The sequence below is a fragment of the Gopherus flavomarginatus genome, chromosome 2 (genome assembly GCF_025201925.1).
Source record: "Gopherus flavomarginatus isolate rGopFla2 chromosome 2, rGopFla2.mat.asm, whole genome shotgun sequence".
In the NCBI taxonomy this organism is placed as follows: domain Eukaryota; kingdom Metazoa; phylum Chordata; order Testudines; family Testudinidae; genus Gopherus; species Gopherus flavomarginatus.
In genome coordinates this window covers 219,098,115-219,122,598 of record NC_066618.1, presented here as the reverse complement: position 1 = coordinate 219,122,598, position 24,484 = coordinate 219,098,115, and the positions used below count along the sequence as shown (strand labels likewise).

General features: G+C 43.0%; 1 protein-coding gene across 4 annotated transcripts in view; it reads left to right on the top strand.

The window, feature by feature from the left end:
* KCTD1 (potassium channel tetramerization domain containing 1) overlaps nucleotides 1-24,484 on the top strand; it is a 147,044-nt gene that overhangs the window by 41,761 nt on the left and 80,799 nt on the right. Inside the window, exon 1 of one of the 4 annotated variants that reach the window (XM_050941957.1) lies at nucleotides 4,544-4,851. The exons of 1 other annotated variant lie outside the window; for it this stretch is intronic. Coding sequence is in view for 1 of the 3 variants with exons in the window: in XM_050941953.1 (XP_050797910.1) it covers nucleotides 5,408-7,240 (1,833 nt within the window). In the remaining 2 variants the exon portion in view is untranslated. Of the gene's footprint in view, nucleotides 1-4,543; nucleotides 4,852-5,059; nucleotides 5,137-5,407; nucleotides 7,241-24,484 lie in introns of those variants that run through there. 2 more of the 4 variants (XM_050941956.1, XM_050941953.1) reach the window with 2 other exon arrangements.

The window sequence follows — 24,484 nt, the reverse complement described above, 5'->3', positions numbered from 1 at the left end:
TTCATTTCCACAAGCCACTTAGGTGACCCTTGTGTTCTTTTCTCCCTAGCCTCTGTTAAGGGGGAAAATGTTAGTGTTTTCATAAATGGAATCCCCTTATGGGCTCTGCCCACTACAGAGGGCTCAAATAGGTTTAGCATGTCCATTACACTATTTGGCTTTTAAGGATGGACTTCTGGGTATTTTTAGCTCTTGGGGGGGAAATCCCCATGAAGCACCTGACTAGAAGAGACACAAGACCAGGAAGAATAATGGGGACTAGTGACTACCTACAAGGACTAATATGAGAAGTAGACTGAGTTCAGGTTGAAGGAGATTAGGAACTGGAAAAGATCTGGTGTGGGGCTTTTCATGGAAGCCTACAAAAGGATAGCTACCTGGGGAAGAACTGTGGAACTAGTAAACTGCCTGTGCAGAGGGATTGGGACAGGAGCAAGACTAGCGGGAAGCTGTGATAAAAGGCCTCAAAGGGCTCAGGAGCTGGATACAAAGGCAAAGAGTTGAATACCTTTAGTGTAAAGCCATTGATAAATCAGAACCCAGAGGGGAGATTTTAATTTGGAATACTAGTTCTGTGGCATATGAATACTTAAGGGGATTGGAAAAAAGGGAAACTGAGGCCAGTGGTGAACATCAATGGGGCAGGTACTTTGATAGTGTTACTTGGTGTTTAACATGCTGTTAGTTAAAATGTGTTTTAATGCTGCTTGGAATATACCTTTTTTTCAGTGTGCATATGGCTTATGTTAGAATAGGCCCCAGTCGTACAATGTTCAGTGCTTATTGCAGAACTGGGGCTTTGAGCCCCATGGAAGGTGGAGTAGATGCGTTGATTAGGGTTTAAGTAATACCATGACAATTAGAAATAGATAACTTTGGCAAAGAGGGTTGGGCAATGTGGAATTATTTTCTACAGTCCAATCTAGTTTTAAATGTCTTGAGCAATAACACTTCCAGTTCTTTTGGGATACACATGTGCAGGCTAAGTCTCACCTCCAGGAAGGCTTCTTTCCTGATATTCAAGATGAACTGTTAATTTCTCCCCAATTACAATCCCTTGTAAACTATTTTTGTTCTCTAAATTCCCTCCTATTTTGTTGAGGTATCTAAAATATATAGTGATGTTTATATTGAGGTTGCCCGGTGTGTCCTTTCTCCTCTCCAACCTCACTCAAAGTTCTTTTACTTACTTACACATTATGTACTTGACTCCACATGCAACTCCAGGTCTCTCAACAGTGTATATTTCCTGTAATCAGGAATCAATGATTGAAAGAACATCCAGACGTAGAAGCTGTCAAGCTGATGGCTTTTTTTTTAATTTTAAAAATAAGTTTTATTTCCTTTTGCCCTCAGGGGTACTGAATTTTTTTAGATACATAAGTTCGTGTTTTCTGTGATCCTCCTATACAATAAAAGTAACGATTTTTAAAAATGGAAGTCAATTGTCAATTAGCTAATCATTTTTAGCACATATGGGAATTATATTTAAAAATAAACTCTAGGACACTCACAGATCACTAGCCCTTGAGACTGATTTTTTCGAAGGTGAAGAATTTCTCATTGTGTCTTTCAGGTCTTATCCACAGCATAGTCTCTCAGCTTTGTAAATGTTTGTTATGACTTAGTCTTCCTCAGTGTACAGTCTGCTAGATTCTGGCTCAGGACTGGGCTGCAAATAGCAGATGATAGAAAGTTATTTGTATCAGGAGATTATTTGGATAGTTTAAAAAAAAAATCTCCCTATATGACGACTGCCTTTAAGGCCACGTCCAGACTAGGGGAGGAAAATCGATCTTAGATACGCAACTTCAGCTACGTGAATAACGTAGCTGAAGTTGAATTTCTAAGATCGAGTTACTCACCCGTCCAGACGGCGCGGGATCGATATCCGCGGCTCTCCGTGTCGATTCCAGAACTCCGTTCGGGTTGATGGAGTTCCGGAATTGATGTAAGCGCGCTCGGGGATCGATACATCGCGTCCAGACTAGACGCGATATATCGATCCCCGAGCAATCGATTTTAACCCGCCGATACAGCGGGTTAGTCTGGACGTGGGCTAATACTCTGCTCTTTTACATTAGTGTAAGCACAGTAACTTCTTTGACTCCTGTGTAATTACTCTGGTGTAACACAGTACTCCTTTCAATTATATTTTGGGCATGGTAGTTAAGCACTTCTTCTGTAGCATCATGTTGTGCTTATTTCAAATTTGTCTAATCTGCTCTAAAATTTGCACATCAGTTCTACATACTCATTTCTCTATTGCAACTATCATTAATAATTTTAGTGCAGCAGAAAGAGTGTGATCGCTTGGGCGAGCTTCATGTATGCGTTCCTTCTCAAGTGGCTATACTGAAGCTTAGCCTTGTGTAAAATAACTGGCTGTCTGTTCTGTGACCCATATGGATTACTTAAACTGAAAATTGTTCTAGAAGGCTAAAAGAGTAAAAGTCCTTGGTTCTCAGCATTAAAGAATTTCCTACAGATTACTATGCCTGCTTTAATCACCAACAATACATTTTGCAGTTAAGATTGATTTCAGGTGCAATGACCACCCACAGTAGCAGCTTAGGGCAAATATTTATTTCAATTTATAAAACTATATCAAATCCCCTGTCTGACAAAAAATAGCGGCAAACTGTTCAACAGCCAACAAAGCTCCCACAGTACTAGAGGTGAAGTGGCGGAGGAACTTAAATTTGTATTGAATCTGAATCTATATCAGGAACATGCAACCCTATTTGAACTTCATAGTATAGTGAGAAATATCAAGCTTTGTCTACAAATATTTAGCTGGAGTTAGAAAATTCTTACTGATGAATTATAAACCGAACTGCACCATACATGCATATAACTAACCTGTTAGGGGAAGTGCAAATTTATTTTGGGAGGGTGGTCTGAAAAACAGCTTTCCGTTGAGCATAAAGAGAGTTCTGGTCAGAGAACATAATAATGGTAATTTTTTTTTTTGGGGGGGGGGGGCAGGGGGCGGCAGCTCATCCCAAAGTAATTCTCTAATATAAATGTATGTGTTACATGCAGTGAAATAGAACTATACATAGGCTAAAAAGGCTGTAAAAGTAAATTTATAGTCTAAAAAGAGACCAAAAATGGCAAAGCTTTATTAGATAGATCTGCTTTCTCTGCGTATTCAGTTTCTCTGATTTTTTTAAATTTTTCCTGTTTTTACTGCAAAAACACAGCAGCATAAGAAAATATTGGATTTTTTTTTTTTTTGTGATTGATTAACAGAACTGTTACCGGAGTTAGACAGGTAGCCCTGCAATAGGATCTCCATTTTGTTCAAATTATGCCCTCTGTTTTATCTATGCAGCCCAAGTGAAAGCAATACAGTCACACAACTGTAATTGGAAGCATCATTTGGCCTGCTGAATATTTCTGTTGGTGAAGCACACACAAAACACCATCTTGGCTTATACTAAAGAATGTGCACTCCCCCCTTCAAATTTTGCCTCTTAGACTAGCTTTGTATTATTCATCCATAGTTTTTATGGATCATTGTGCTGCTGAACTGAACTCCATATAAACTGCCCCCTACCAAGGCTCCAGACATTACCTGTTTATAAAAGAGAGGATTATTAGTGGTAAGCCAACAGGGTGATAGACTCTTGCAAACAGACTGAGGTGGGCATTTTAAAACAAATAAAAATTATTATTAGAGTTAAAATGTTATGGTTTCTTTCTGACATTTGTGCCATCTCAGAAAGAGATGCTCTGGTTTAACAAAATAGCTCTACAACCAACCCCTTATTATAAAAACAACGTTCACGTGGGGAATGTCAATAACTTCCCATCACCTTTGTGGATCACAATATCCACAGACTCTCCTGCTATCATGAATCATATCTGGCCTGTTCTGGTACTTGTTCTGACTTGTCTGTGTCTTCACATGATTCCTTCCCACCTTTGTTCTAGTTGAAAATACACCAACTACAGAAAAGGGTGGGGGAAGGGTATTTCTGGTCAGTGAAGAGGATAGGGGAGGAGCAAAAGCACCGAGTAAACCTCAATTAATCTATCCGGATTTGTGATATTAAGTAGTGATGGTGTTTAAGGTTTCTGATCGCTTTCTTTCCATATTGTTGGGGGGGAGGGGTTGTAAAAAAAAAGCTGCTTATGTTTTCGTGCTGCTTTGACAAAGTTTTTGAGAGCTTACAATGTAGAAAACAAAAGGAAGAGGAAGGGAGAAAAATGACCAGAATAACAGGGAGATAAGTTTGTGAAATCCTCAAAATGTCATTAAAAGGAACGAATGATGGAAGTGGAAATCCGAGCACGACTCGGAGCTCCTTAGAGGGGACCAAACTGGTGGATTTTGCCATTGTGGGAATCTAGTTTTAAAATGATGAAAATAAGTTTAAGGCTTTTTGTAAAGCTGCAGCGTAGAAAAATGTTGGTGCCTGTGCTGACGCGGTGCTTTGCGTGTGTGCAGCTGCCTGTCCCTGCGGTCCGGATAGATCTGGACTCCTTCTTGCCTGCGGAGTGTTGTGTGGGTTTTCCTAGCCCCGGCGGCTTCCTGTGCTACTTGCTGGTGTCTTAACAAGAAGGCAGGAAACAAGCGGGCTGTTGGCAAAGCCCGACACAGCCAGGCTGCGAGCCGGTTTTTAGCGAGCAGTGCGGGGACAGCAGCTCGGTCTAGGAAGGGACTTTGAGCGGGACCTGTACCTACTGCCTGCACAGCCAACTCTGCCCCTGCTCCAGCCGGGCCTCTGTTCCCCGGCCGCTGTAGTGTCAAGGAACCCGAGCCTGGGCCGAAGCGGCTCCCAGGGCAAGGGGGAGCCAGGGTGAAGTGATGCCACGAAGTTTCACTCCCGCCGGAGTCCGAGAGTGAGTTACACGCTGCTGCTGCTGCTGCTGGGGGCTTGGGAGAGCGGCGAGGCAGGGAGGAGCCGAGCCGCCCGTGTACGGTGCTTGCCCCCTGTGCCTCACCTGCCGCTCTCGCTGCACCGCGGGGCGGGGGGGGGGGGGCAGCAGGCTTCCCCGCGCTCTCCCTTCCCTACCCGCTGGGGAGGCTGCTCCAGCGCCCAGCTCGGGGGGATGAGGGGCCGGGGGCCGCTGTCCTGCTCTCCAGGCATCACTTAGAGCCCGCGGGCTGCCCGGCAGGGAGTGAGGGTAAGTAGCTCGCGCAGCCTGGGTGCTGAGGCTGGCGCTCGCTCCGCTGGTGTCCCCCCTCCTCTACCGCGCACCGCCGCATGCCTCCCCGCCCTCCCCCTTCCCTTTCCCGCCGCGCGGCAGCCCCCGCCGCCGCTGGGAGCGCGCGGCCCCTTTAAGAGCCCAGCTTTGCCTCCCGGTAGCTGAAGGTCATTAAACACAAAAGCTCTCCAGCGCTGCGGTCCAATATAGCGCATGCGCCCTGCCCGCGGACTGGCAGGGAGACGGCAATATGGCGAGAATGCCTGGCAGCGGCGGCGACTGGAACACCGGCAGCAGCGGCGGCGGGGAGAACAATGGGGGGGACCGGCCGCCGGGCCGCGGCGGCACCCACCGCCCCCACCACTACTGCAGCGCGGGGGAGGACGAGGACGGGGAGGACGACGATGAGATCCAGGAGGTGCAGATAACGGGGGACGAGGAGGACGGCGCCGATGGGGGGCTCCTGCTACTGGACGAGGAAGAGGAGGAGGAAATGGGGCTGGAGTGGGACGGCGAGGAGGAGCCGCTGGAGCCCGAGCCGGTCCTTATGATCAGTATGGACCGGGCCAGTGGCGGGCTGGACTCCTCTTGCGGCGGCGGTGGCGGCCGCCTTGGAGGCGGCTGTGGCGGCAGCATCGGGGCAGCAGCAGTTGGGGGCGCCCCAGTGCCCGCTAGCGCCCGGGGCGCGGAGGACTCGGACCCGGAGACCGACCTGCTGCTGCAGCGCCCCGAGCGGGCCCGGCTGAGCGAGAACACCCGGCTGGCCACCCGCTACGCGGTGCGCATCTTCCGGGAGTACCTGAGCGAGAAGTCCCAGAGCCCGGACTTCGAGACCATGGACAAGGGGGCGCTGTGCCGGGTGCTGCGCTCCTTCTACGCCGAGGCCCGCTCCAAGAGCGGCCAGCTCTACTCCAAGTCCTCGCTCATCAGCATCCGCAGCTCCCTCAACCGCTACCTCAACGAGCCGCCCTACTGCCGCACCCTGGACCTGACCAAGGACCCGGAGCTGCGCGCCGCCAACCTGACGCTGGCGGCGGTGATCCGCAAGCTGGAGGAGCAGGGCGCGGGGCCGGTGGTGCAGAAACAAGCCATCACCCGGGCGGATCTGCGCAAACTGTACACCTGCAGCGTGTTCAGCACGCAGAGCCCTTTCGGGCTGCTCAACAAGGTCTGGTTCGAGACCTGCATGTACTTTTGCACGCGGGGCCGCGAGAACCAGCGCGAGCTGGAGGAGGACTCCTTCGGGCTGGCCATGGACGAGGACGGCCGCAAGTTCGTCTACTTCAAGTCCCTGGGACCCTACCACAAGTCGCGCTCCTCCTCCTGGAGCAAGAAGCGGGCGGAGAGCAGCGACGAGGAGAACCTGCCCCGCATGTACGAGACGGGCACCGAGTTCTGCCCTTACTCCAGCTTCGTCAAGTACCTGGCCAAGCGCAACCCGCTGTGCAAGGCCTTCTTCCAGCGGCCGCGGGACCACTGCAGCGAGGGGGATGTCACCTGGTACGAGAACAAGGCCATCGGCAAGAACCTGCTGGGCACCCGCATGCAGATGCTCTCCAAGGCGGCCAAGCTCTCCAAGACTTACACCAACCACTGCATCGGCGCCGTCTCCATCGCCACCCTCAACAGCATCGCTGGCATCGGCACCAAGCTGGGCGGGCACCACCCGCACCCCGCCGGGGCGGCAGGGGGCTGCTACACCGCCGCCCAGGCCATCCTCAACGGCGGGCACCGGCACCGGCCCCCGCCCGCCCCCGCCAACACCTACATCCTCCCCAAAGACAGCGACGTCCCCCACGTGAAGGCAGAAGCGGCCGCTCTGACACCGGCCAAGCGCTCCCTCTACGAGGCTGTGTACACTGGGGCGGCCGCGGCCGGGGGGGATGCTTGCGGCCCCTCCTCGTCCCCCAAAAGACTCTGCCTCCGCCCCGCCGAGCCCCTGGACGCTGCTACTGCCGCTGCCTCCGTGGTGGTGGTGTCAGTGAAACACGACCCCCTGCCTCTCCTCCTCCCCGAAGCCAATGGGCACAGAAGCACCAACTCACCCACAGTAGTTTCACCTGCTATTGTTTCCCCCACACAGGTAACAAGAAAACCCGACCCATCTCTATACACAACCCCCTCTTCGCTTCCCAAACCCTCCCCCGCCTGCTCCAGCCAACACCAGACCCCTTTGCAAGGACCAAAGCACACTGCACACCCTGGCAGCAGTCCCAGAGCGGCCACACTTCAGGCAGGCAACTGCTGCCTTCTTGGCCCTCTAGTGCAAGTCTCACTGTACAGGCATGAAATAGTCTTGTTGCAAGTTACTAAACTTCCGTGCTCTCCTCTCCCCACTCCCTCTCCCCGCCCCCTCTTCTCCCGGAGCTCTCTAAGTAGCTGCACTGGTGTTAGCTGCAAGTTTGGGCTCTCTGTGACTTACAGCAAGCTTAGAGTTAATCACTTTCTTTGTAAGAAGAAGGAAGTATGAAATCCCAAATCGCTGCTAAGCAAAAGTTTAGAATTGTGTTCCCAGAATAATAGGATTAGTAAATGGACTGTGCAGACTCCTGTTCTTTTTATAGTAGAAGTGAGAGTTATGTAAATCAAGTCAAATTTATTAAATAAGAATTTGAAAGATAATTAACATGCATGGTGTTCTTGATGTGCTAATGAGTTGTTTAAATAACCTCATAAATGTAGGGAACAGCCAAGAAAATACTCAATTACGCCTTAATAAGGAGGGTGTAATTTTAAACTGTAGAAGTTTGCAAGAGAGTTCATGTGACAATTGCATTCATCTTGTGTGTTTATTAAAATAGCTCTGTTTCCTGGCAACCATTCTTTAAAAAAGGTAAATTGGCTTTATTTGCACAGTTGCATTAGTTACTATTGCATCAAAGTAGACCGTGTCCATAATGTAAAAATATATAGTAACAGCATAATTCCTTGAGTTAACCATAGTGTAGCTTTGGAATGAGATCAGATTGGGTAGGTATGTTTCACGTAGTAAAGTAGCCTTGTCAAAACCATTGAATAGGTATAGGTCTTGGTGCATGCATCAACAACCTTTCCACCTGCACACATGCCCCCTTTCCCCAATCCTTTCCTGTTGGTATAGGGTATTTTTCTGTGTATTTAAACCCAAAGTTACCTTAGGATACTTAATTAATTTGCTGCTTTTACTGATCCAGACTAACACGGCTACCCCTCTGATACTTAATTAAAAGATATACTGAAGAGCACTTTTACTGTTGAGTTGGAAGTAGGAATTCATTCTAACTAAATCTGTAAAACTTTCCTCAGTTATGTTGCACTCCGTGTTTCGGGCAATACTTTTAATGTTAGCTGCAATAGGTGATTACAAAAAAACCCTCTGACATTCTGGTGTCAAGCAATAATCATCTCAGTCACAGGCCTGAAAGAGCACTGTTCAGTGAACACAGGTATATGAAATGCCTGAGCGGTTTCCAAAGTGGAAATACCAGTTCTGGACAAACTGACCCTTTCAAACAGTTTGTCAGCTAATCAGCCAGCCTGAAGGCTAATTGAAAAAAGAATCTTTCTGTGAATTATAGTATTTATGTTGTCTAAAATACATGTGACCTCTCCTTACTCTTGGGGGTTTTTGGTCGCTTGAGTGTAGTACTGTAGTTTGATCTCCTGCTGTGTATATCTGGTGTCTTTGAATAAGCTTAGAGGGTTGATGATGATGCAGAAAGTGTTTTTGTTCTAGCTTATTATTTCAGATATAAGCTAACTCTCTTCACTATATTTTTAACCGTAAACTTACCCATTCGTTGGCTTATGACTTGGAAAGATATTTTTAAACTTTCAAGGTATCTTAGTTTAGAGTAGCTCTGTGTACATGAGTAAGGAAGAGGTGGAATAAGGCAACTGCGCTTGACAGACAGATGTATATGAATAAACACACTTTTACTTTTAACAATATGGGCCACTTTATTCATCTTAGTTAGTGTAGTTCTCCTTGGGTCTTAATGCTGTATGGTTTGATACCAGGCCTTACCTTGAAATTTCTACTACTTATTACAATGCTTACATAAAGTTTACCTAAGGAGAAGTTTAAGTGCTCTACATCTTTTTTAATACTAATGATAATTACAGACAAAAAGCCAGTCTATTAAGACAGAAATATATAAAGTAGATTTTAAGAGAGACAGGATGTTTTCCTTCTTGACCTTATCAAGAAAGAAAATGAGCACTCAGTGACAATATTAGCGTTGATTTTGGTGTAATTATATAGGAACATCCAATTCATCCTTGTTTAGCTCATTTAATGGTGAACAAACTACACACTCACTTCTGAAGAAAAGACTCGTTTTGCTTTCTTTACAAGACTGATTAATTTAAATCCTTACTGATAGTTGGGAGAAGTTAACTGCTCATTCCAGCATCAGTTGGAACAGTAGTGCGTTTTTTTTTTTCTTCTTATGGGACATATCACAGAAAGAAAATATCTTTGCTTTATAAATGTGGGATAGATTTTTTTTCCCCTTTTTTAAATAGAAAATCAATGTTAAACTTTTTCTTCTTTAGCTACCTTTGTATAATATTGCTATAATGATCAAGGTCCAGGGCATTTCCTGGGGAAATTAATGACTGGCTTGGGTTAATGGCCCAAGGCATTGCTTCAAGGCATCAGCTCTCCCAGCTGGTCATTAATCCCCAGGAAATGCCCTGGCCCTCCATCATTATTGCTTATAAAAAGACTTTCTTGGCCTTATTAACTGATTAGATCTCCTCAAGCGATGTGACACTGAAGTCCATTGTTATCAAGAAATCAGTAATATTTGTCAACTTGACAATTGCAGACTGGTGATTTTATTGACCTCTATTATGAGTTTATTTATAAAGGGACAGATTCTGCCTCCCTAATGGCATAAGGTACGACTAAGTGTGAGTAAGTGACAGAATCTGGTCCACCATGAAAACTGGGTTACATAGTGTGTTTACACTGTGTATATGTACATTTTTTCATGGTGTTAGTGACTTTAAGCAAGGTATAAAAGAGGAATGAAACAAATAAATCCAGTTTAATACTTTTTAATTTATTTAGTTGAGAAGGGTTTTGATTTTATGGATTATCATTGCTGATTCGTCTTTCTTCTTAAACCTGAGATGTCTTCTAGCTCTGTTTGCAGAACTGCTGTAGAAGCCTCCTCCTGAGCCAGGGAAAGGTACATAAGTGTTCATCTTGACACATTTTGATCCAGCTATTGCTTTAGGTTGCAGTCCTGAGAGACATTATAGAGTATATTTTAAACATACAGTACTGCACCATCATGCCACCACCTTCCCTTCAGTCCTTATTTGCTCGGAAGTGTAGCAATTTTCTTGCCACTAAGAACAGTACTTCAGCTGAAGTTGATGACAGAGGGATGTAATTTAGCCGTTGTTCATCTCTAGTATTATTGAAAGATGAATAATAGCTGAAGTTTAAGCTTTTGATGTTGCAATGTGGTAGCTGTTGAGATTTATAGACTTGATACATACTGAACTTAGTACAGTTATAATAGCCAAAAATAGGTCTGAGAAAACAGACCAGCTTCTGCCAGGGAGAAAAAAATTACCCATAGTTTCAGAAGAAGCTTCTGCTATGGTGGTTCTGTAGCATAGTTATGTTCTAGGTACTTCTGAAGAATTCCATAAATAGCAAAATATATACCTACCAAACTTAAAATAGTTAAAGCATGAGCAGTGTTTGCATTTGTCATCACTCTATGTTGCAAGTGTTCAGGCTTTCGAAGTTGAAACCAGGGCCAGCTTTCTGTTACAGAGCATGTGAGTTTTCATTGCCTTAAATGCTTCAAAGAAAAGGCATATGCTGACAGAATGAGAGAGCTGGTTCTGATTTCAAGTTTTGAAAATGCAAGAGGTGGGGGGGAAGAAAAGTACTTTATCTCCTTAAGTATGCAGCAGACACAGCTGATAAGACTGTCTGGGGTTTTTGGTTCATTTTGGGGTAAGAACCTTTCTACTTAGTTTAATTCTTGAAACTAGAAATATAACTACTATAAAACCGGAAAAAGAATTCTGTTTGCTTTTAAATTTGTGTTTGTACCATAGTAAAACCAAAGTCTCGTGCTTGGTGCTGTACAAGCATATAAGATGACAAAGTTACTTAGAATGTAGGCTCTTCAGAGCAGGGCCTTTGCTTTAGTATATGTTCATACAGTGCATAGCACAATGGGACTGGGACTCTAGGCACCACTTTAATCCCCTCCTCCTAAAAAAAAAAAGGAAAAGAAAAAAGACAAGATTCATGCCTCAACACAAAACAGAACACAAAAACAGAGTGAAGAGTGATTGGCAAATAACATGGGGGATGTGTGTGTGTGTGTAATAGTTTTATGTTCATCATCTGAGTCAAATGCCACCAGCATTCTTTCTTTTTTGGTGGTTTAAGTTCTGTAATTTCTGCATCAAAGTGTTGCTCTTTTAAGACTTCTGGAAGCATGCTGCACACTTCATCCCTCTCAGATTTTGGAAGGCGCTTCAGATTCTTAAATCTTGGGTTGAGTGCTGTAGCTATCTTTAGAAATTTCACATTGGTATCTTCTTTGCGTTTTGTCAGATTTGCAGTGAAAGTGTTCTTAAAATGAACAACATGTGCTGGGTCATCATCCAAGACTGCTATAACATGGAATATACGGCAGAATGCTCTGTTTTTACTTGCAGGGGATATACAATTCTTCCCCAAGAAGTCACAATTCAGTCACAAATTTAACTAATGCATTTTTTTCTAATGAGCATCATCAGCGTGGAAGCATGTCCTCTGGAACGATGGCTGAAGCATGAAGAGGCATATGAATCTTTAGCACATCTGGTGCATAAATATTCCTGCAGTCCGATATAATGCAAATTTGGATATAACGTGGTAAAGCAGCGCTCCGGGGGACGGGTCTGCTTTATCTCTTTATATCCGAATTTGTGTCACCTCAAGTGGTTCCTCTGTGCCCACCTGTTACTTGCTGCGGCCCTCGCCGGGGCCTCCCCGCCCCAGCTCACCTCTGCTCTGCCTCCTCCCACGAGCATGCTGCAGCTCTGCTTCTCCTCCCTCCCAGGCTTGCTGCACCAATCAGCTGTTTGGCGTGGCAAGCCTCGGAGGGAGGAGAAGCAGAGCTCCGGTGCAGTCGTGGGAGGAGGCAGAGTGGAGGTGAGCTGGGGTAGAGGGGCCACAGTAAGTCGGGGGGGGCATAGAGGAACTGCCCCCCACCCCAGCTCACCTCTACTCTGTCTCCTCCTCCCACAAGCACGCTGCTCAGCTCTGCTTTTCCTCCCTCCCAGGCTTGTCGTGCCAAACAGCTGATTGGTGTGGCAAGCCTGGAAGGGGGAGAGGGAGGGAGAAGCAAAGAGGAGGCAGAGCAGAGGTGAGCCAGGGTGGGGAGCAGTTCCTCTCCCTACCCTGATATAACAAGGCCTCACTTATAACACAGTGAGATGAATTTTTTTTTTTTTGGCTCCTGAGGACTTCATTATTTTGGGGTAGAGGTGTATCTTGCAATGCCCGCTACAACAGTGCCATGTGAATGCCTGTTTTCACTTTCAGATGACTAATTAAGTGAGCATCATTGTCTCCCGTAAATGTAAACAAACTTGTTTGTCTTAGCAATTGGCTGAACAAGAAGTAGGACTGAGTGGACTTGTCTGCTCTAAAGTTTTACATTGTTTTGTTTTTGAGTGCAGTTATGTAATAAAAAAAAATTACGTTTGCAAATTGCACTTTCATGATTTGAGATTGCACTGCAGGACTTGTATGAGCTAAACTGAAAAATACTATTTCTTTTGTTTTATCATTTTTACAGGGCAAATATTTGTAATAAAAATAATATAAAGTGAGCACTGCACACTTTGTATTGTGTTGTAATTTAAATTGATATATTTGAAAATGTAGAAAAACCATCCAAAATATTTCATAAATTTCAGTTAGGATTCTATTGCTTAACAATGTGATTAATCGTGATACATTTTTAATTGCGATTAATTTTTTTTGTTAATCATGTGAGTTAACTGCGATTTAATCGACAGCCTCGTTAAAAGTATGAGTTACCGATGAGGAGTTGACCAGGCTTTTCTGCTAATTGCATCATGCCATTTGGTCAGAATTAACTATTGTAGACTTTCATGGGGCAAGCCTTCAGAAGACTTTGATAAGAAGCAACAAGGAAATCAATTTTGTATAAATCAGACAGGTGACCTTTTTGATACGATCTAGGACAGAAAAGAGCATCATGACCGGAGTGTTGCATTGACAAAGCTTTTTTTAGTATTCTACAGAATCTGAAATGATTAAGTCAGTACTTTTGTTCTATGAACATCAAAGCTGAAATGTACAAACTTTTAATGTTACAGGAAGCTGAAAGCTTTTTAAAAAGCTTGTGGGATTGTGCTGTAAAAGGCTTCTTGTTGCCCACTGTTCTCCTTCCAGAGAGCAAGAGATCAGAAACTGTTCAGTCTAATTGGTGAGTCTGTATGACAGTGAGCTGCCTTATTTCATGTAGGTCTAGAAATAAATGAGTGCTTAAACCCTTTGAAACACACCACTTCTGCAAAAGCCATGGGCTGTAATTAAATTGAATGTGGGGTTGTATTGTCTGGTGCCCTTGGCTATATACTTGATAACAGACGATGGTACACCCACTATTGTGTTAGAAGCTGGAACCTAATTAGCTATGTTGTAGATTTTCAGTGACTTTAGAAGACCTTTTGTTCATCATCTCTCTTCCAGGTGTCCTTATGTGCTTCTGAAACAACAGAAAGGCAAAAACTCCCCCACCCCTCAAGAAATAATTAAGGATATGGTAACATATCTTTGTGCCAGTTAATTTTTTATGTAATGTTTTGAATTCAGTGAATAAATGTCGGTAACAGAATTGTCTCTGATATAAAATAGATTTATTAGTGATAGCAAATGTATATAATTATGGTTGAGGGACACTCTCTTGTTCCTGAGGTTTTTTTAATGCTAATGCAATCTATATGTATTCTGGGGGAATAGTGGGCAGACATGAGAGGTATATAATCCCATTTGGTTGTTTTTCAGCTATCCATATGAAAAAACACCCCTTTCATGTCTTTTACAATATTGCATGCATCTTCGCACTCTGACAACTCAGAAAAATTTATCTGAAACTTGAGATGTGCCAAACACTTAATTCTTGATGAAGGCAAGTACCTTGAATGTGTTTGAATGCAATTTTTAGTTTTAGAAATAACTGAACTCCTTTTCTACATATGGAGTATATAACTTTTCATTAAACTTTGCGAGTACCAAGACACGGTGCTTGTAATACACACGGGCACATGCACGCACAGAAATATGCATACCTATTTGCAGCTGTGCATTTTTGTAATCAAGACAGATGCATTTTAATTAAATAGACATTCCATGTTTATGTGAATTACATGTTGACTACATAAACACATGAAAACACAGTTCAATTTCACATTGCACATGTATTTCAATTGCAGTCCTCCTTTCTAAAAATAAGGGAAACTAAATACAAAACTACATGAATTCATCTTGTTAAAGATTAAATGCACTAATTAGAAAATAACTTTTATTTCCTTTCATGTGCTATATCATAATGTTTTATTTATTAAAAGAAAATACAACACACAACTTTGGAGGAAGGGAACTCACTTCCCTGATGACACTAAACCCCCAAAATCCTTTAGTGGTACAGGAAGGAAACAGTTGTGTTGTCTTCTCAACCTCCTCTCCTGGTAGCTTGTAGGGTGAAGAAGAACATTTGAGTGTAGCTTTTCAATACTGAGCAGCTATGAGGATAAGGATAAGAGTGAAGTTTCTCCTGCTGATCCTATAAGGGGGGTCCCAAAGTTTGGAGCTCCACAGTCTGTTTGGAGGAGGGCAGTGCTCTGATAGAAGGTATTCTGTAGATGGGAGACAAGACACAAGGGTTCATGTGGAAGGGAATTTCTGGTTTTAACCTTTCACTAGTAAGGTTTCATCTTCTCCCTCCAGTACACACACTACTGCTTATGCACATGGGGACTGGAGCACAATTTCAGTGAGAATCACAACATAACTTGTTCATGTGCATCTATAACCTCAACATGTTTTAAGATGTTTACTTTTAATCTGTGCATGATCACTCTTCCATATTCAGAATCCTTAAGAGTTTGTGGGGAAATTCCAAATAAGATTTCTCCATAACTTTCAGTGGCATTCTATCCTTAAGTTTGTACTACCTTTTATGAATGTGTTTACTTTGTGTGATAATGTTAAATATGTGCTCTTACAGTGTGGCTTAAAATAGCAACAAAGCACAGTGGGTCTGAATGAAGAACAGTGTGTCAAATTTTTGTTGTTTGGTCTTGAGTTGCTGGAGGTAGGCTAAAGAATATTAGAGTTTTAATGGATAGCATTCTGTGTTGTCTGACAGGGAGCTTGGATTTGAGTTATTGATGTGCGGGGGGGGGGGAGGAGCAGGAATCTAATTTCATTAGTAAGCTATCCATGCACATGAGTATCTGTTGTGGTAGTTAAGGGTTATCAAAAGCATCCTCTAGAACAGGAAACTTCCCTATTGGTGATACCCATTGATGACAATGGGTACATTACCAAGTGTTATGGCAGGGTTATAGAGAGAGCATCTGGGAAAGAAGCATTGAGAGCTCTGATCTTCCTATCATGGTATTATTTTTTGTTTTTGTATGTGGAATGTGATGAATTTAACCTAATGAACAGGTTTCCAAACCTGTGCATAAACAGTGGATTTCACTTTTCAGTGTTGTCAAGAATTTAATTCAGCTGGGATGATCTGTTTTGTTTGGGGGATTGGTTTGGGTTGTTTTACACCTAACCCCTCTCTCCCAGCCTTCGCTGTATTTCAAATATAGGATAACTATGGTAGTTTCCTTCCTTCCTTTGCCTCTTTAATAAGGGACAAATAGCTACTTTTCATGTGGTTGCCATAATACAAGGGAAGGATCACATGTTATTTAGCAATGTGTAAGTGATGGTAAGTGCTGTAATTATCACATACAGTCTTGATGCATTATTAGAAGGAAACCTAGTTTGGGGAGGTGGCATCTAGTAGTGATAGTTCTGCAGATGAGTTGGAAAGTATAGATGGGGTCTTAGCTGTCATAATAGACAATCCCACAGGCTAAAGAATCAAAGGCACTGAATGGCATATATATAATAATATGCAGAATATATTCAAATTAGTTACCTGTTTAAGAGTTCTCATCTGTCTCTAATCATTCAGCTCTTGAATTTTATGAATATTTGATATGTTGATATGGAAAATTAAGGTTTGTTTTTTTCTTCAGTGCCCATCACTGTTGAATCTGCCATTCATTGCAAGTCATTGTCTTAGAAATTCTACTGTTTTAAAAAGTTTTTGTAATAGACGTAAGATCTCACTTTTTATAGGGACCTTTTTTGGAAAGATTTTTATTATTGGTTTAAACTTGATTCAGTGAACTGTGATTGTGATCTAGGTACAATAATTTTATTATAATGTATCCTCTGTCTTGATTAAAATTTGCTTGTGGATGCACTGTCTAGAACCCATAGCAGGTTTATAACTGATTTTTTTCCCCTCTTTCCTACATTTCCAATAGACCTTTTTATAAAGAATTTGAAGACAAAAGATGACTTGCAGAGATTGTTTTGGAGTATAAAAATTAAAATGACTTAAATGTGATGTGCTAAATTACCAAAGAAACAGGGGCATTACATTTAACATATATTGTATTTTTCTGTTGGTTGGCTTTCAGTTGGTGACACTACTGCATGTGTTCTGCTGGTGATGTCCTACTCTACAAGGACTTTGCTGTGCACTGAAGCAGGCCCATAACTAAGTATTTTCTGTATTTCACAGGCTTCAAAAGACTTTTATAATATCTAATTGCAAACCCTAAATTTTTAGACATGAAAGCATTATTTTATATAAGAACATGCTTCGTTTACAATGGGGTTCTGTACTGAGTGTGATGTCAGCAACAGAACACGTGCTGTGAGGTTGCACCAAATAGGAGCCAGCAAAAATGGGGCTGCAAGATGATGATGAAAAGTCCCCCTTTGCAGTTAAAGGGACCTTGTGAAGCTAAATTGGCCCTACAGCTATGTAAAAAACTAAGCTTTTTGTCAAACTGAAGGCCAATGTTTCCATGAGTTAATTTTTATTTTTTAATAATTCCAATGGAAACATTTTTAAATGAACATTCGCCATTTGTGGTTGCAACCCAAACATTGCAACATGGTGCCCAAGAGCCTACAAGTAAAATTTTCCAGATATCCGTTATAAACAAAAATGAAACTAACTACTCTGCTATATTACCTTTTTTCATGTCACTGTCTTTGGCAATAGTAGATCTAGTGATAAAACAAATCAAATTTTTAAGATGTTTAATTCTGGTAATCCAAAATGGTATTTAGAGTATAGCCAAGGAATTTTTTTGTGAATAAACAGAACTTCCAATCTGGCACTTCTTAAACACATGTTGAAAGCTTCCTTCTCTTCATCCTAGGTTTTTTTGTTTTTGTTGGATTTTTTTTTTTGAGCATTTGGTACGTTTTTAAAGCAGTCCTATTTTTTTCTCTCTTCAAAAACCTTTAGAAATCACCTTCCATTGGATATCCAGCATAAATAATGCATTATTTTTGAAAAGCGCCTCTCTTAATTTTGTCAACTTGGCCAAAAAATACTTCCTCAAATTAAAACAGTCAGTTGTCTAGTCATATGTTGTATTGATATCTCTCTCCAAAATGAGTTTGACACTCGCTGATTACATTTTGTTATGACTGTTTCCATTAAAAGCACTTTAAACATAAGCTGTTTCATTAATTCTAAAGCATTTTGCAAAAATATCTAAATCAGAGAATGTTGAGGAGCAGCTAAGAAGTGTCCCAGGTTCATTATAGCTGAGTAGCAATGTAATTTGTCAAAATAGGCTATTACCCACTTGCTGTTATCAAGTAGCTTGGACCTAAAACTAGAAATATTTCAAAATGTTACTAAATCTTATATTAAATAGAAATGTTTTCACTAATTATTTAAACCCAAGCATTGTGCTAGTGTATGGAACTAAAAATATACTTAGCAGAAAGAACAGATTTTTTATTTTTTATTTTTTTGTATTCAGTTCAGGAAAATGGTGTTAGCAACACAGCTAAGGGGAACCCTTTTAAAATGTGACTGTAGCATGCTCAGTTTCTTCAAAATATAAACTGAGACGAATGGTTATAGTAATGTTAAATTTCTATAAATATACTCACTCCCTGACGATTAATGGGTACATGCAGTGTTATAAATACAAAAGGTGTCCCAGACCTGACACACTGAACACAGAATTTGTAGTAATTGTTACAGTGATGCACGGTATTTGACTGACTGTAAAATTTCAGCAGTTTTTTTATACTATTTCAGTTGTTTAGAGATTTTTAGGATAATAGTATTTAGAGGTACAGAACCATCAGATGAAGTCTGTTCTCCTGCAAGGGTAGAATGCAGGTGTTCTGCAAATGATGTATCAGATATTACAGTAGACTATGCCCAAATCATTGTTTAAAAATCCTCCCCCAACTTCCACTGCTAATTTGGTGGTTGGACATACTTCTCTATCCAAATATTTGAAGTACTGTAAAGCAGGGGAATGTTTCTTTCAAACCTTGTTTATGTGGGTTGCGATGTCAGTGACCTTGATTAAAAAAAAACAAAAAAAAAACAACTAGGAAATCTGCAGCTAAGATTTAATAGGGAGAAGGAGACAGCAACAAATTGTTAGTGTAGCTATGGTCAAAAAACTGACTCCACAACAATAGCATCTTATTATTCAATTGACAGTACATGCTCCTCCTATGTTGTAGTTATATTTGCCTAGTTCAGCGATGTACATTTTTATTACTTCTAGCTGTGTCTTTCTGCAGTGCTATAAGAGCATGATCTTGATTTTGTTCTGGCTCACACAAATAAATAGAAATATTAGAAGTGCAAATGTAGACCCAAACTCTGTGACACTATATTAAAGGTTATGGAACCTGTAGATCTGGCTTCTTTGAATTTTGAGGCCTTTAGGATATGTCTACACTGCATTTTCAAACCCATGGCAGAGAGTGTAAGAGCCCAGGTCTGCAAACTTGGGCTGGCACTCCAACACTAAAAACAGCAGTGTAGAAGCTGCAGCTTGGGCTAATGGAGGCTGGGGGGAGGATGTCTTCCTTGCCTGACCCACATCATCTACAATACTGTTTTTAGTGCTGTAGTATGACCTCTGTAAGCCCAAGTCTGTAGATTTGGGCTCTGAGGTTTGCTACTGTGGATTTTAAAATGCAGTGTAGCAGGGCCGGCTCCAGGCACCAGCGAAGGAAGCAGGTGCTTGAGGCGGCCAATGGAAAGGGGCGGCACGTCCGGGTCTTCGGCAATTCAGCGGCGGGTCCTCTGTTCCTCTTTGAAGTGCCACTGAAGAGGAAGAGAGGGAGTGAAGGACTCACCGCCAAATTGCTGCAGAAGAATGAAACGGCGCAATGGAGCTGCTGCTGAAGTGCCGCCGATTGGTTTTTTTTTTTTTTTTTTTTTTTTTTTTCCCTGCTTCGCCACTTGAGACGGCAAAAAGCTAGAGCTGGCCCTGAATGTAGACCAGGGGTTGGCAACCTCTGGCACGCAGCTCGCCAGGGCTGGGCCAGTTTGTTTACCTGCCACGTCAGCAGGTTCGGCCAATCGCGGCTCCCACTGTCCACGGTTCGCCGTCCCAGGTCAATGGGGGTGGCAGGAAGCTGCGGCCAGCACATCCCTCACCCACGCTGCTTCCCTTTGTCTCTGTTGGCCTGGGACGGTGAACTGCGGCCAGTGGGAGCCGCAATTGGGTGAACCTGCCGATGCGGCAGATAAACAAACTTGCCCAGCCCGCCAGGGTGCTTACCCTAGCAAGCGACGTGGCAGAGATTGCAGACCCCTTGTGTAGACGTATCCTTAGACTCCATGCTAAACTCAGATTTTTCTCTGAAATAACCTTCAACATGTATACAAATCCAGTAAATAAAGCTGAGATTTTAACATTGTGATTTCCTTCCTGCTCTTCCTTCTCTAACCTCCATCCCCTTTATTTTAAATGAGGTAACTTACTGGTAGAGTCCAAAGAATTGAGGCACTGGCTACCTCAAAAAACTATAAAAAATTCCTGTGGTTGAGCACCATGTGTTGGAGTATCTGTGCAAGTTTGATGTTCGGGAGGTGAGAGTATAATAGGAGAAAGGTGACCAGAAAAGAGAGAAGGGAAGTGTGTGAATCAGCCAAATATAAACTGAGCAGAGACTGAGGCCTGGTCTACACTACGAATTTATCTCAAATTTAGCAGCGTTAAACTGAATTAACCCTGCACCCGTCCACACAACGAAGCCCTTTACTTCGATATAAAGGGCTCTTAATACCGATATCTGTACTCCTCCCCGACGAGAGGAGTAGCTCTGAAATCGGTATTGCCATTTCGAATTAGGGTTAGTGTGGCCACAATTCAATGGTATTGGCCTCTGGGAGCTATCTCCCAGTGCACCATTGTGACCACTCTGGACAGCAATCTGAACTCGGATGAACTGGCCAGGTAGACAGGAAAAGCCCTGCGAACTTTTGAATTTCAATTTCCTGTTTGCCTAGCATGGAGTGCCGATCAGCACAGGTGACCATGCGGTCCCAGAATCAAAAAAGAGCTCAGCATGGACTGTACAGGAGATACTGAAGCTGATCTATGTATGAGGAGATGAATCTGTTCTATCAGAACTCTGTCCCAAAAGATGAAATGCCAAAACATTTGAAAAAATCTCCAAGGCCATGATGGACAGAGGCCACAACAGGGACTCAACACAGTGCTGCGTGAAACATAAGGAGCTGATACAAGCGTACCAGAAAGCCAAAGAATCAAGTGGATGCTCACGGAGAGAGGGGCGACTGATGACTAGCTATCCCACAATTCCTGCACTCTCTGAAAACTATTTGAATTCTGGGCTTAGCTCCCAAAGCCTGAGGGGTCAAAAACATTGTCGCGGGTGGTTCAGAGTATATGTCGTCAGCCCTCTCCCAACCACCACCCGCAAAGCAAAGGGGAAAAAATCATTTCTCGCCTTTTTTTCAATGTCACCGTATGTCTACTGGATGCTCCTGGCAGATGCGGTGCTGTAGCGCTACACAGCAGCATCCCCTTGCCTTGCCTTGCGAACAGCAGATGGTACAGTAGGACTGATATCCATCATCATCGTCCTGTGGGTGCTCCTGGCTGGCCTGGGTGAGGTCGGTTGGAGGCACCTGGGCAGACATGGGTGCTCCTGGCCGACCTTGGTGAGGTCGGCAGAGGGCACCTGGGCAAAATGGGAATGACTCCAGGTCATTCACTTCACTTCTTTAAGTTTTGTCTAATGGAGATTCAGTCCTGCCTGGAATATCATGGCAGCTGGAGGCTTCTGCCTCAGGTTGCTCTCCCAGTCAGCAGCACCGAGCAGTCATGCCTACCCCAGCCTACTCCTTGCACCAGGGCTCACAGTCAGATACTTAGACCTCTACATTTTGCTGCAAATAAAAAAATTAAGCTGCCGTTTAGAACTGTCCCCTAACATACATATCCTGGGACATTTTTGTATTTTACCAGTGTCAACCAAAGGTCCCCCACACTAATGGAGATTCAGTCCTGCCTGTGCTTCTATCCTAATGATTGTCACAGATTCCCATTTTCAGCTATAGGCTGAGCACGTGCAGAACGGTGGTTCACTCTACTTCACTGTAAGCCAGCCGCCCTCCCCTCCCCCCTTTGATCTCTGCTTGCTATAAAGTCAGTGTTGTTTCTTATTCCTGCATTCTTTATTACTTCATCACACAAATGGGGGGATAACTGACACAGCCCAGGAGGGGTGGGACAGGAGGGAAGCAATGGGTGGGGTTGTTGTAAGGTCACCCCCTAGAATGGCATGCAGCTCATCATTTCTGTGGGATGTCTGGGGCTCTGACCCAGAGCGGCCATTTGCCTCTCTGGTTCTTTAGTAGGCTTGTCTGATACTCTAGGCAGGACCGACTCTCCATTAGACAAAACTTAAAGAAGAGAATGACCTGGGGAGTCATTCCCATTATTGTCCAAGCGCCCCCGACCTACCTCACCGAGGCCAGCCAGGAGTACCCATGACAGTAGTAGATGGTACAGTATGACTGGTAACCATCATTGCCAACTTGCAAAGCAGCAGACGGTACAGTAGGGCTGGTAACCGTCTTTGCTAACTTGCAAAAGGCAAGGGAATGCTGCTGTGTAGCGCTGCAGTACCGCGTCTGTCAGCAGCATCCAGTAAACATATGGTGACAGTGAAAAAAGGCTGAATGGGCTCCATAGTTGCTGTGCTATGGCATCTGCCTGGGCAATCCAGGGAAAAGGGCGCGAAATGATTGTCTGCCGTTGCTTTCAGGGAGGGAGGATTGTCTGACAACATTTACCCATAACCACCCACAACAAACTTTTGGCCCCATCAGGCATTGGGATCTCAGCCCAGAATTCCAATGGGCGGGGGAGACTGTGGGAACTACGGGATAGCTACCCACAGTGCAACGCTCCAGAAGTCGACGCTAGCCTCGGTACATGGACGCACACGGCCGAATTAATGTGATTAGTGAGGTGGCATTCACTCGACTTCATACAATCTGTTTCCAAAAATCGATTTCTGTAAAATCGGAATAATCCTGTAGTGCAGACCATACCCTGAAACAAAGGTGTGGAGAAGATTTAGAGATAAGTAATGGGTTGTGAGGAAGGAGAAAGAGAGCAAATTGTTGTCTTTAAGGTGGAGGCATAAGAGGAAAATCAAAAGAACAGTGAATTGATTACTTGAAATAGGTTTTGCATTTGATTTCTTTCTTTCAGCTATCAAAGCAGTTAATTAGGAGATGCTGTCACAAAACCAACTGAAATATTGGGTTCCTATTGTCCGTGTGAAAGTGTGGTTGAGGGAGTGTCTTCTCCTACCTGAAACAAAGCTGAAATTAAACCAATGGATCACCATAAAGGTTTTTTTTATTTCAAAGTTTTATTTCAAATCTGGGCTCTTGAATAAATGCCTGAAGAATAAGAAATCAATTTTCAGTAATGTAGTTTGTGGCAGTTAAGGACAACACTGTTTTTATTTCTAAAACACAGTAAACTAATTTCCCTAAGCTACTCGCAATATCTCCTGTGAAGTGGTGTCCGGATCAGTTTCTCATTCACATCTAATGTAAACTCCATAAGGAAATAGGGGAAACATGTTTTTGATCAAACTACTGTATAAACTGATGATCTACGCCATTACTCTTCAAGCTGCTTCGTAAAATTCCTGAAAAGAGCTCAGTGATTTCTTGGTTTCAGAGTAAGCCTTATTCCTTCTGGATAGCTGAACAAACTCTTTAACTTGTTGTTTTGTGGATGGGGGGTGGAGGGGTTGTATGGTGGGGGCAGGCTTGATGGAGTCAGTGGTGTTAGGGAAAAAGATCTGCAAATTTCTTTGAGTGCTCACTTTTTTTGGGGGGGTCAAACACCTTCCAGTATCTCTTAGTGAAATGCTAATATTATTGTTAGATTATTCCTTCTAATGCTTATATTTCTAGAAACTCTTTTGTATTCTAGCTATTCTGTCTTAAGGCAGTGTTTTCATTGTGCATTCAATTATATAGTATGTGGCAACTTTGCATGCTTCAGTGGTACGTTCTATTATTAAATATAGAGTTCTGATTATTTGTACCCTGAGAAGCAAACTCAGAGCCTTAGAATTAAGGAAATATTAGTTTCCAGTAGGTACAGTGGTATCTTTGATAAAATATTTTTGTCAAACTGATTATTTTTAAAAGGGTAACTACTATATGATGTATAAATCCTCTAATAATTTTTTTGTAAACCATTTCTTAAACTCTGAACTAACCCTCCTTTTATCTCAGTTATGAGAAGTCATCTTCTCAGGCTTGTAGTCCTTAATAAAAAATCATTATAAATCACACTTGCCTCCATACCATAAGCAAAGATAGAGCATGACTCAATGTATTTTTAAACTCATTTTACAAGTGCAATTGAAGCAAAGGGGTTTTTTTTGTTTGTTTGTTTTTTAATTTACAGTTTGTAATAAATCAGACACTGCTTATGATCTGTGTATAAAGTCATGTAAAACAACTGTACTGTGTTTTGGCAGAATAATAGAGTGTCACTGTAGAATAGTGGCTCAACCGGGAGGGTGCCATGAACAGGTTTCAGGGGGTCCATCAAGCAGGGACGGCATTAGACTTTCTGGGGCCCATGACAGAAAGCCGAAGCCCCGCTGCATGGGGCTGTAGCTTGGGGCCCCAAGCCCTGCTACTGAAGT